Source organism: Rhincodon typus, chromosome 42 (genome assembly GCF_021869965.1).
Source record: "Rhincodon typus isolate 14 chromosome 42, sRhiTyp1.1, whole genome shotgun sequence".
Lineage (NCBI taxonomy): Eukaryota > Metazoa > Chordata > Chondrichthyes > Orectolobiformes > Rhincodontidae > Rhincodon > Rhincodon typus.
The window spans coordinates 1278938-1292546 of record NC_063373.1 but is presented as its reverse complement, the minus strand read 5'-3'; the positions used below and the strand labels follow the sequence as shown (position 1 = coordinate 1292546).

Sequence of the window (13609 nt, the reverse complement as noted above, 5' to 3'; positions counted from 1 at the left end):
GAGATTTAATTTGAATGGCTTTGTTTTGAGAAAGGGCAGTTTGTCGGTCCACAAGGATTACATGAGGGCTGTAAACTTCACGGGTGGTAGTATTGGGCAATTTCAGTGCATCCATTAACACGTTTATCACAATAAATGACGTCAGTTGGGGGTAAGTGTAAGCAAGAGAACAGATTCTCGAGAGTAAATGTGCTGGGAATGTGGGAAATTTCTTATCTGGAATCAAAACCGTAGTCTCACACTGCTTAGTGTCCCGTATTAAAAACAATTGACTTGAACTCTGCATGGGGGCCGCCAAATCACTGAGAGCTCTCCTTCTCCCAACATCTCAGCATCACCACTGAGAAAAAGCAGTGAGGTGGGAACATCCACATTAAGATAAGCAGCATATTATAGGCGGGGTTTCAGAATGAGTGTCTTCAAATATCTGGCAGCCCCATTATGCCGAGGACAGAGGCAATGTGGCTCCTCAGCATCTGGGTTGTGTCGGGCACATTTCTAACAGGTAAATGTGGAGGAAATGGAATTCAAATTCTTTTATCAAATCATATTTTTAATTGATGTCTGTCTGACATTGTGCAATTGATATCTATTTTCTCTTTCAGACCTGAGTCATGGAGATTCAATCACTCAGTCACTCTCCTTAGATATTCAGACAGAGGGAGCGGCAGCGACTCTAAGTTGTACCTATGACACTACAGAGAGCTATTATTGGATATACTGGTACCGGCAGTACCCAGGCATGCAGCCCGATTATATCCTGAGGAAATATGCTTCAGGCAGTGAGGAAAAAGCAGATTTTGCGAAAGATCGTTTCTCTGTAGAACTTCAGACCTCGAAGAAACTCACCAGTTTAACTATTACTGGATTAGAGCTGACCGACGCTGCTGTGTATTACTGTGCTTTCAGGGACACGTTGATGGCAAACAGTCTCACTGCTGTACAAAAACTGTGTTTGGACCATAGATTGATCTGTCTGTTGATGTTTTCACAGTGTCTCGGGAAGTTACTATGTTCTCTCAGGGGTTTAAACACACACCAAGAGGAAACCAAACTAACCTCACATCAACCTGTCAACCAACTGTTTCCCGGAGCTGCTGAGAAAATAAAATGCATATTCTGAACTCGAACAAAGACACAGGGCAGTGTCATCTTTGAACGCACCATTCCAATTGACACCCTCTGCACTTTGCTGTTCCGTAACTTGGAGAACGTGAGCTGGCAGACATCTCTCCTTCTTCAAGATTCAGATCCACACCTTCACCACAAAGGAATGAGGTGGAAGCGTCCAGAAACAGGACAGCAATGTACCAGGGGCAGAGTTTTAGAATGAGAGCTGCTGAAGGTGCCGATTCGATTGCATTGAAGGAATGCTGAATTAATCCTTTCATCACCGTTGTGATCACGGCGAAGTGCTTATCTGCTTAAATCACAACATGGCAGTGCGCTGCTCTTGTGTGTGAGTGTGTGCGTGTGTGTGTGTGTGTGTGAGAGAGAGAGAGAGAGAGAGAGATAACGTTTGCATGATTATGTCGAAATTCACTGTAATGATTGCATTTTCCGCTCTACTCGTACCCAATACTTCATATCAATGTCGCTCTCATTTTTTTTTTCATTCCCCCGTTCTGGCGCCTAACTATCGTTAGTTTGAGATTGACTTTCACTCTGTCCTTTACTGGGTTTCCTCTTTGTGATTGAACTCAACTTCAATTTGATTGGAGACTCCATAATCGTATTCAAAGGCAAAGGATGCTCCAAAGTGCCAATTGACCTTTTCCTGTACCCTCTTCATACGTTCGTATGATATAACAATCAATTGGAGTGCCAAATCCTCAGCCATATAAAATGTTAATGTCAAAACAAAATAGCTGAATTCTTCCTTGCCTTTCCTCTCTATTATATGAAGAGTGACAGATTCGTTACTCCAATCTTCTGTGGAAGAAAGTCTTCCAAATACAATGCCTAAGTGACCTTTTGGGACCCTGTCCAAATTGCTCACTGACAAGTCACAAATAAAGGTGACACGAATATTGCAGAGAGTGGCACTCTCCTCTGTTTCTACACAGACGGGGAGAGTGCCTTCCTGTCGTAGTACTGGCTGACTCTCTCCCTTGGACACCAGTATATTCTCATCAGCCATACAGACGGCTTCAGTGACAGTTTCAAATTTGCCAGAAGTCGCTTCACATCTTCTCTGGTCAAAACCTACAGAGCTGTCAGTTTAAACGGTTCAATAGATATCGGAAGAGAATTCCGAGAAACCTTTATGCAATGGAAGCATACTCACAGTGCTGAATTTAATGGAACACTGCCTTCACATAGTGATCTGAATGTCGAGTCTGTGAGAGACAGGAATTCTCGGTATTTTACAATGCACTGTTTAACATCATGAAGTGCAATAGAATGTGAGTCGAACATACAAACAGTCGAAAGAACAAACATGGATAGAATGGAAAACAGAGGGACAAACTGAAAAAATGCATGGAATGAGAAACAGAAAGAAATGCATTCTGATAAATAGACACGCAGACAGATAAACTGTCAAGTATATATGTAGAATAATAGAGAGCGTGAGAGATAGATAGATAGACAGACAGACAAATAGATAGATTGTTAGATGGATAGATAGAGAGATAAATAGAGAGATAGATATATATATAGACAGGCAGACAGACAGACAGACTGATAGCGAGACAGCCAGATAGATAGATAGACAGATAGATAGATAGACAGACAGGCATTTCGATGAATGAATGCTGTGCACATACACCAAAAATAGACTGATAGACGACACATGCGGAAGCAATTGAAGTCCCCACAATTGTCGACAATGATGTTACATGGTTTTATGCCTTCTCTGTTAACAATGACCATCTCTGTAATCTCCATGCTGATACTCTCCGTATTCTTCATAGTGACCATGTCCGAAATTCTCACATTGATCCTGTGTATGTGTTGGTGTTGCTTTCAGATTGGAAGGTGCTGTCTGCTGCTGCTCACTTTTTGACTGATTCCCTGGTAATTTTCGAACGTTCGTAGTTGCAGTGGATGCAGGGCACCAGCAGAGTGTGACTTTTCATCACTTTAAACACTAACTGATGAAAAAAGGCACGAAGGCTTTACTTTCTTAATTTTGAATAAAACCCCTGACAAGTACCATCCATTGTAGAGAGAGAATCATGCACTCACAGGTAATGATGGGTGTTGCTGCACGAGCTGGGTGCACGGAGAAACACATACTCACAAACACACGCACACACACACACACACACACAAACACACCCCAGCATATTCATGTACGCAGGAAGCGGGATAAACCGATCTTAACTTTCACACATTGGCAGGTATATAACCATGCTGTTTGTTGACTGTTGTAAGCTTTGTACCGTTCATTTGGTTTGTAATTTCCTTGCATTTGCAATTCAGTGTATTTGCTGCAAACTCTGAAGATGTTGATACAGGCATGGTAGATGTAATAGATCGAAGGTTTGTTTTCTGTTCTGCTCTTAAGATCCCAGAAACTTCCCACATCGTATGTAAGTCCAAGTAACAGAATGGGAACTCTTCAGATGTGGTCAGTTGGGCTCCAGCTGGATTGACACTCCTGACACGCATGATTCAACTAATTGTTCTCTACTACTGTCTCATAAGTACACTCTCAATTATTTTGATTCCTGGAAATATCCGTCTTCAATTTGATGAAAGAACATCGGAAAGTCTGAAGCATCCTCTCAGGCAGTTCGTTTCATATCACTATGAATTGCTGCTGAATTAAACTATCGACATGTGACCCCAGTGACTCTTTAACTTGTGTGTACCTCTGGACAGATGGGGATAACAAAACGTTTGTGAAGATTTAATGGAATTGGACATAACCATTTTATGGCAAGAAAATCATTCTTTACAAATTTACTGGAGGCTTTATTTTAGAGGTCTAACTCGTAGAACAGATAATATTGAATCACTACATTTGTTAGATTTGTACTTTCAGTAAGCGATTGGAAAATTGCTGCATGAATCTTTAGTGGGTAACAGTCAACCTCAAGGTTATAAAAATATAATTTTGTCATGGAAGGCGAATCGGTAGACCTATTCGAAACGAGAGTGTGAAAAAAAGTCCTTTTCTGCCGAAGGTAAATGGGGGTCCATTCACTTATTGGATTCTCGCTATGCCTCTAACGTATTTAAGTAAACCCTGAAATCATTCGGAAATGCCTTGAGATTGTTTACTAGATAGAATCCGAATCCAATGTTGGTTCGTTTCTTCATATGCTCCGTATCGGACCGAACTGCTTTCATGATTGTTTACGCATATAATGTTGTTTTTATGAATAAATTATATTTTTGAAATGTAAAAAAATCAGACAATGACTGTCAATTCACGCAATTTCCAAAGTCTGCAATGAGATGTCGCAGCAGCCAGCCCAGTGAGGATGGCAAAAACCCCATGTATTTATATCAGAAGTCAAACCCCATGTATTCACATCAGACGTCAATGGGAGACAGCCAATCTCTACGGTTCTCAAACCCACCGCCTCTTCTTCTGATTCATAAAACCTGGCGAATGTGGATGAACGTCCAACAGTCTGCAGAGCTGCTTTTTCAGTGAGTGACAGGAGAACATACTGTATTAATGAAGACAGTGTCAGGAAGCATGTGGTCGCGAAGCTTTCTTCCTATTCTTGCTTTCGTCTCCAGTGCGTAGACCTAATTGTTTCTTTCAACTAAATTTTAACGTGGTTTTCAGTTTCTCAGTTTAATTAATGTTGCTTTACTTTACTAGGTGCCCAGTCGGAAGTATTGTTGACTCAACCGGAGGAAGAGACGGGCATTGCCGGACAGTCTCTGACACTGACATGTAAAACCAGCGGGTTTGACCTTGGTGCGTACACAATGTACTGGTACCGACAAAGTCCTGGGAATGGTCTGCAATGGCTAGTTTGGTACTATACTGAAGGCAACAAGGATTTTAATCCAGTGGTTGAAAACCGAGTTACTGCTTCCAAAGACCTTACAAACAATATGTTCACTTTGGATATCAGAACTTTGAGGATTTCAGATAGCGCAACATATTATTGTGCAAGAGCACAGTGAGACAGATCAGATACAAACCTGTACAAAAACGCACGAGAGGAAATGTTGCATTTTCTTCGGCGCTGACTGATTGCACCAATACACACATCATGAATAGTAGCTCACAGAATAGTGTTGTTGCTGAATAATATTTACTAAATAACAGAGCAAAGAACGAGGCTTTGTTTGACAGTTCGGTGTTTGTGTGTTTGTGTGTGTGTGTGTGTGTGTGTGTTTGTGTGTTTGTGTGTGTGTGTGCGTGTGTATGTGTGAGTGTGTGTGTGTATAAACGTGTACGTTTGAATGCATGCATGTGTGTACATGCGTGTTTGTGTTTTCTCTGTGTGTATAGACGTGCGTGATAATGTATGTATGAGTACGTGGAGATTCAGCGTAACAGTTAAATTTATATGCAATCCCTCAATACTGTATATCAGTCTCGCCATCCCGATATATTTAGCTCCCTTTGTTGTTCTCTCACTTTCTCTAGTCTCAGTTTCTCCTTCATTCTGATCACCTCTTTAGTTCCCACTGTATTACTGAACTTAATTTCAATTTGATTGGAGACTCCATGATGGAAACAATAAAAATCAGATATGTGACAGCGTATATAATGCCAATTTGAAGAGAGTTCTTTTCTGCTGATTTTTCACACGATAAATTTCGTTATTGACTGCAACACTGTACTCGAGATTTACATTAAGTAGTGTCTGAGTTATCCCTGATCTTTGCTTTTGTCTTGCCTTTGAACAGGATTGTTCCAACTTCACTTCCTGCTTTGGACTGTTGTGCATAATCAGGAGGAGAACGACTGTTTATTTCGGCTTTACACTCCTGTCAGTAGGACATGAAGACGATGGCTTCGAAAAACAATGATTGTTCTCATTATGTCAGTGGAACTAACAATTTAGATTCTGAGGAGCTATCAATGTGCAGTGGTAGAATCCCTAAGCCTGTTTCAAACAGATTCCAGTTCTAGATTCACTTGCTGTTGAGGTGTCTAATATATCTGAACACGTTGCTGAGAAAATGGAGATCCTTCATCATAGAATCCCTACAGTTTGGAAACAGGCACTTCAGCCCAGCAAGTCCACACCAAGCCATCCCCCAAAAACCCACCTAAGCTCCACCACCCTGAACACTGCGGGCAATTTCGCATGGCCAATCCACTTAGGCTGCACAACTTTAGACTGTGGGAGGAAACCGGAGCACCCGGAGGTAACCCACGCAGACACGGGGAGAATGTACAAACTCCACACAAACAGTCGCCAGACCGTGGAAGTGAACCCGGGATCATGGCGCTTTGAGGCAGAAGTGCTACCCACGGTGGCAGCTTTAGAATCTCACCAGTGACAATTCAGTTAATATTTACACATTGAACAGGGATGCTTTACAAAATTCACTTTCAGTCACCGATTGTTTCTCCTCTGTAATATTGTTGATGGTCAGATAGCGAAGCTGTTGTTCTGTCTCCTGTCTGCCTGGAGTATCTGTACTGTTGCCCTTTGAATTGCAACATGGGGCTGATCAGCAAGCAGTGATAATCGGCAATGTCTTCTCTCCCGATATCTGCAAAATTGAAAGTTCTCTGTTGTTGATCCAGGTGAAGGCTGGGCAGATGCATTTACTGCAGGTGTCCTTCGAGGTGGAAGTGGCCATTGGTTCAGAACGTGCTGTCATTTTGTCCTTTCCTAACTTCCCAACTCTGAAAAATGAAGGCATGTTTTACAAATCCTCTAATAATGTTCTCTCAAAATGGAAATTTGAAAAAATCAAATGACGTTGACGGCTGAGAATTTAAAGTAAAATTCGCCTGGGATGAAGGTAACCAATTTTTATCCGACCTCCACCTTCATGTCATATTAACTGCACAACACCACTGAAATAGTCAGGGGGGTCTACACTTTGTCATGTGCAAATGGTCAGAGTAGGAAATTCAGTTGTTATACCTTCATCCACAGACGAAACGAAAGAAAATCGCCTGGATCTCCCACATGCATATTTTTATACATGCTAATGTGTGTGCATGTGCGTATCTCTGTCACTCTTTAGTTGTACACATTTGTTTTGATATCTTTGCGTTTGTTTGTCAATGTGTGTGTGTGCGCTGCTGTCTATTTTTCTGCTCATCTCAGTGACTGATTAGAAACCTGTACAAAAGTTTGGAAACGTTCAACTGAAGGTTTGTATCACGTGTGTAATGTCAGTTCAGAAGCAACTGGCCGTTGGTTTTGGAGATGAATCAATTGTACAGATAATAGTGAATGAACTAATCAAAAAAAAAATGCCTGCCACTTTCCCTGATTCACTCCCCTCAGTTCAACGCTATAGAATTCCACACTCTTTGTACATTTCTGCACTAAACGAAGCTGAATCTAGTCAAGGATTCAATCAGAGGGAGAGCAGTAGCACACTGCACCTTGCAAACCGACAACTCACCCACATGGACAGCGTGCAGTCTTTGCTTTTCTCAATTCGCATAACCACCTGATATCCATGAATTCGCCGTTGTAATTGTAATGTTCCTTTTGCACTTTGCTCGGATGCACGTCATTTTGAACAGCTCTTTTCCCTCCTCCCATGTCAATTTACCGGAATCAGGGCCCACAATTTGTCAAGAGTGTGTGTTTGCTTCTGTGAATTTGTGGATACATGTCTGAATGTACACAATGGACTGATCTCAAAATGTAATGATTCTGAATCCATCTATCTCCCGAATTCTGGAATAGTCGCTTAAGTCCTTGACTTGCTTATCACAATTAACAGTTCAGGAATACACATCCTTTCCTGGCATATAAAGCACAGAAGTATTCACGTTAGACCACCATGAATGTAATACAAAATTGTATTATATTATTCGATGACGAGAGGTTTCCTGAGAAATGAATGGTAGCAAAGATGTTTCGTGTTTGTCAGCATTAGAAGAATGTCAGCGAATATATAAGTGAGCTGTGTGGAGGGATCTTGTGAGATTCTGGTAGTATCCTTACCTTTGTAACAGGTTGCCTAACTTCAAGGGCCAGATGCTCCAAAGATGTGTGATGAAAACCTGACAGAATAACTGGGGAATAGTCCCCACCCAACACCAACTCCACCCCGTTGAAGTGGAATAGATAATCAGGTAGATATTTCGTCGACAGAGGAAACTGAACTTGTCAAAATATTTGCTAAAGGGACTGTGCTATAAGAATGTTCAAGGCTGATACAGGTATGGAAAAGATACACAGCCTGGATTGTCTGGAGTATCGAAGATTCAGGACGAATGAATGGAATCACATCAGACCCTGACACAAGTGGATCAGGAATATCTGGAAAGAATGTTTCCTTTTGTGGAACAGCGAAGAATTAGGAGTTGGAGGTTAGAAATTAGGCAGCATCCATTAGTCTCAGGAATGCGGAGCATCTTTTACATTCAGTAGGCTGTGAGTTTTTTGAATATCTTTTATGTTAAGGTCCTGAAAGCAGAATCCTGAAGCATTTTTAAGGCAGAGGTAAGTAGGTTCTTGACATCAAAGGGATGAAGGATTTTTAAGAATACGCAATGATGTCGAGTTGAGGTTAACGTCATATCAGGAGGGATCTTATTCAATGGTGGAGGATGCTGTTAAGTGCCGACTGACGTTCTCCTGTACCCTCCTCATACGTCTGTATGATCATAACAATCAATTGGATGGTCAACGTCTCAGCCATATGAAAAGTTGATGTCAAAACAATCAGTTCAATCATTCTCTGCCTCTCCTCTGCACAATGTGAAGAGTGTCAGTTTTGTTACTCCAATATTCTGCGGATGAAAGTCTTCCAAACACAATGCCTTATTATATGTGTCCTTTTGGGATCCAGTCTCATCTTTCACTGAAACGTCAGAGGTACCGATGAACGGGAATAGTGGGGAGAGTATCACCCTCAACTGTTTCTACAGGTATGGAGAGAGTACCTTGATGTTGTGGTACTGTCTGACTCTCTCCCTTGGACACTAATATATCAACTTGCGCTGTACGAATGGCTTTATTGACAGTGCCACATTGGTCAGAAGTCACTTCCCCTTTTCCGTGGCCAAAACCTACAGAGTTGTCAGTTTAACCAACGCACAGCTGTCGGATAAGGACTCCGAAAAATATTTCTGAATCGTAACCAAGCATAGCGCTGAATTTAATAGAACAGTGCTTATATATACTAGTCTGAACGGAGAGTCTCTGAGAGTCAAGAGCACTCGGTATTTTAATAGGCTCTGTTTAACATCATTCTGTGCAACAGAGGGTGAGTTGAAGATACAAACATAGTTGATTGAACATATATGGAAAAAGGGGAAAGCAGAGGGACAGCCTGGCAAATGCAGAGAAGGAGCAAAATGAAAAAAAAACCAGCATGATAAATTAGCACGTAGAAAGATAAATTGTCAATCATATTGGCAGAATAATAGAGAGAGATAGTTTAGATTGGCAGACAGGCAAGCAGTTCGATATATAAGTGCTGTGCTCACATATTAAAATAGGACACATCGAATGACGGACAGCATATGCGTAAGTGTTTGAAAAGACTGCATTTCTTGACAATTTTGCAATATGAATTTATGCATTTTCTGTTAAAATTGACAGTTTTTGTCATCCCCATGATGAACCTCTCTCTATTATTCATAATGACCATTTCAGAAATCTCCACACTGATCCAATGTATGTTTTGTTGTTGCTGTCAGATTGGATGTTCCTGTGCGCTGCTGCGAACGTTTTGCATGATTCCTGGGTGATTTTTGCCTTTCACAGTTGCAATAGATGCCGGCCGCCAGCAGGCGGAGCAATTGCATCACTTTAAAAACTAACTGATGAAAAAAGGCACAGAGGCTTTTACTTTCTTGCAATTTCAATAAAACTCCTGATAACTGTCGTCCATTGTGGCGAGAGAATCATGTACAAATAGAGAATGATATATTTTGATGCACCATCAGGAATGTACGGAGAAAAACTTACTCACAAACAGAGAAAAACATGGATAAACATACACAGATAGAGACACAGAAAAAGACACATTCACACACACAAACACACACATACACACGCACACACACACACATACACCGACCAATTACTTATGTACCCATACAGCGATACACGCCGACCTTCACTTGCACACAGTGGCAGGCATATATCCGTGCTATTTGGTACCGACCTTACTGCCTGTTGTAACTTGTGTACAATTCATTTGGATCGCATTATTTTTGCATTTGCAATCCTCTGTACTTGCTGCAAACCCTGAAAATATTTTTACAAACATGGTGGATGTAACAGATCGAAGGTTTGATTTCTCTTCAATTCTTAGGATTCAAGAAACTTCTGACAACGTCAGTAAATTCAAGTAATAGAATGGGAAATATATAGATGCGGAGAGATGGACTCCAGGTGCAGTACCGGTCCTGACGTGCGCAATTGACCTCATAGTACTCCCCTGAAATACACACACTCAAAATATTTCGATTCCTGGAACTATCCATCTACAATTTGACAAGTGAACGTTGGAAAGCCTCCAGCATCCTATTGGGCAGTTCACTTCATATCACTATTAACTTCTGCTGGATAATGGTATCTCCATGTGACAGTCAGTCCCTTTGTAACGTGTATGTACTTCTGGACAGATGGGGATAACGAAACGATTGTAAAGATTTAATGGCATTGGACATAACTACTTTATGTCAGGAAAATCATGCTTAACAAATTTACGAGAGTCTTTTTTTTGAGGGATCCAACTTGTAGAACAAATAATGTTGATTTACTGTATTTGTTAGATTTGAATTTCCAGAAAGATTTGAAAAATTTCTGCTCAGGACGTCAGTGGTTAACAGTCAACCTTAATGTTCTTGGGATATAATGTTGTCATGAAAGGCGAATCGATAGGTCTCTAGGAAACGAGTGTTCGAAAAAAAAGTCTTTTTTCTGCCGAAGGTAAATGGGGGTCCATTGACTTCTCAGATTATCGCTTTGCCTCTAACATAGTTATGTAAACCCTGAAATCATTTGAAAATGCCTTGAGATTTTTTTTTGCCAGATAGAGTCCGAATCCAATGCTGGTTTGTTTCTTCAAATGCTCCGTACAGGACCGAACTGTTTCAATGACTGTTTACACATATACATTTATTCATATGAATAATTAATATTTTTGAATTGTTAAAATAAATCAGACAGTGACTGTCAATTCACACAATCTCCAACGTCCGGAATGAGATGGTGCTTTTGCCAGCCGAATAGGGATGGTGGAATCCGCTGTATTTCCAGGATACGTCAATCCCCATGTGCTGACATCAGACGTCAACGGCAGACATCCAATCTCGTGTGTTCTCTAACACCCCCACTCTTCTGATTCATAAAACTTTGTGAGTGTGGATCGGAATCCAACAGTTTGCAAAGCTACTTTTTCAGTGATTGACTGGAGGACAGACTGTCTCATTGAAGACAGCATCAGGAAACATGCATTCGCCAAGGTTTTACCCTCTCCTTCTTGCTTTCGTCTCCAGTGCGTAGGTCTAATTGTTTCTTTCAACTAAATTTTAACGTGGTTTTCAGTTTCTCTGGAAATATTTTTCCTGGGCTGTGTGTTGGGGTGTAGTGGCGTGTGAGGGGAAAGATACAAGATCCGAATTCATGCAATTTAATTAATTTTCCTTTCCTTTACTAGGTGCCCAGTCGGAAGTATTGTTGACTCACCTGGAGGCAGAGACAGGCATTGCCGAACAGTCTCTGAGACTGACATGTAAAACCAGCGGGTTTGATCTGAATGCATACATTATGTACTGGTATCAACAAGTCCTGGGGAATGGCCCACAATGGCTCGTTCGGTACTATACTGAAGACAGCAAAGATTTTAATCCAGAGTTGAAAACCGAGTTGCTGCTTCCAAAGTCCTTACAAAAAAAGTCTTCACTTTGGAAATCAGACAGTTGAATGTTTTAGACAGGGCAACATATTATTGTGCAAGAGCACAGAGACAGAAATGATCCAAACCTGTACAAAAACCCATGAGATGAAATGTTGCATTTTCTTCAGCGCTCATACAGATACCCAATACTGACATCATGAATTTCACACAATAGGATTGTTGCTAAATAATATTTACTAAACAACACAAGTGTGTGTGTGTCTGTGTCTCTCTCTCTCTCTCTGTGCGTGTGTGTGTGTGTGTGTGTGTATGTGAGTACGTATGTGTGCACGCGCGCATGTGAGTGTGTGTGTGCATGGTGACGTACTAAGATTACAACATGGCCGTTGTGTTTCTGTGTGTGTGTATGTCTGGATGTGTGTGTGCGTGTGAATGTGTCCGTGTGAATGTATGCATGTGTGCACGTGCACGATTGTGTTTTGAGTGTGCGTATATAGTTGTGTGATAATGTATGTATGATTACGGAGAGATTCAGCAGACAAATTAAATTTATATCTAATCCTTCATTACTGTTTATCCGTCTCGCCATACTGATATATTTAGCCCCCTTTGTTGGTTTCGCACTTTCGCTAGTCTCAGTTTCTCCTTCATTCTGACTACTTGTTCAGTTCCCACTTTATTATTGAAATTAACCTCAATTTGATTGATGAGTCCATTATTGAAACAAAAACAAAAATCAGTTAGACGACAGTGTATTTAATCTCAATTCCAAGAGTTTTCTTTTCAGCTGCTTTTCTCACATGATAACTTACGTAAATGACTGTAATACTGTACTCTAGATTTAAATTAAGTGGTGTCTGAGTGATCCCGTGTCGTTGCTTTTGTGTCGTCTTTGAATAGGAGTGTTCCCACTACGCTTCCTTCTTTGGCCTGTTGTGCTTAATTCGGAGGAGAACGACTGTTTATTTCGACTTTGCAATCCTGTCAAAATGACATGAAAATATCAGTGCGTTTAACATTGATTGTTCTCATTATCCTGAATAGAAATAACACAGGTGAGTTCCACTTTAGATTCTGAGGAGCTACCAATGTGCAGTAGTAGAATCCCTTCGTTTGTTTCAAATGGATTCCACTTCTAGATTCACTTGCTGTAGAGGTTTCTAATAATATATCCGAGCACGTTGCTTAGAAAACAGAAATCCTTTATCATAGAAGCCCTACAGTGTGTGGGAAAGCTCTTCAGGCCAGCAAGTCCACAGCAACCCATCCCCCTATAACCTACCTAAGCTCCACATCTCTGAACACTACGGGCAATTCAGAATGGCCAATATACCCAGCCTGCACATCTTTAGACTGTGGACGAAACGCAACGCAGACACGAGGATAATGTGCAAACTCCACAAAGACATTCGCCTGGCGGTGGAATCGAACCCGGTGCCCTGATAGTGTAGGGTAGCAGCGTTAACCACTGAGCCGGTTGAGGGTCTCACCAATGACAATTCACGTAATATTTACACATTGAACAGGGGAGCTCCACAAAATTCACTTTCAGTCAGCGATTGTTGCTCCTCTGTAATGTTGTTGATGGTCAGATAGCGAAGCTGTTGGTCTGGCTCCTGTCTGCCTGGAGTGTCTGTACTGTTGCCCTTTGAGTTGTAACATGGTGCTGATC

General features: G+C 41.2%; 1 gene segment (V, D, J or C); it reads left to right on the top strand.

Annotated features, from left to right (window-relative positions):
- The first annotated feature begins 459 nt into the window (after positions 1-459).
- On the top strand, positions 460-12002 carry LOC109922685. The segment is given in 4 exon segments: positions 460-505; positions 606-915; positions 10203-10228; positions 11737-12002. Coding segments are annotated over 4 exon segments (648 nt in total).
- Positions 12003-13609: the final 1607 nt, after the last annotated feature.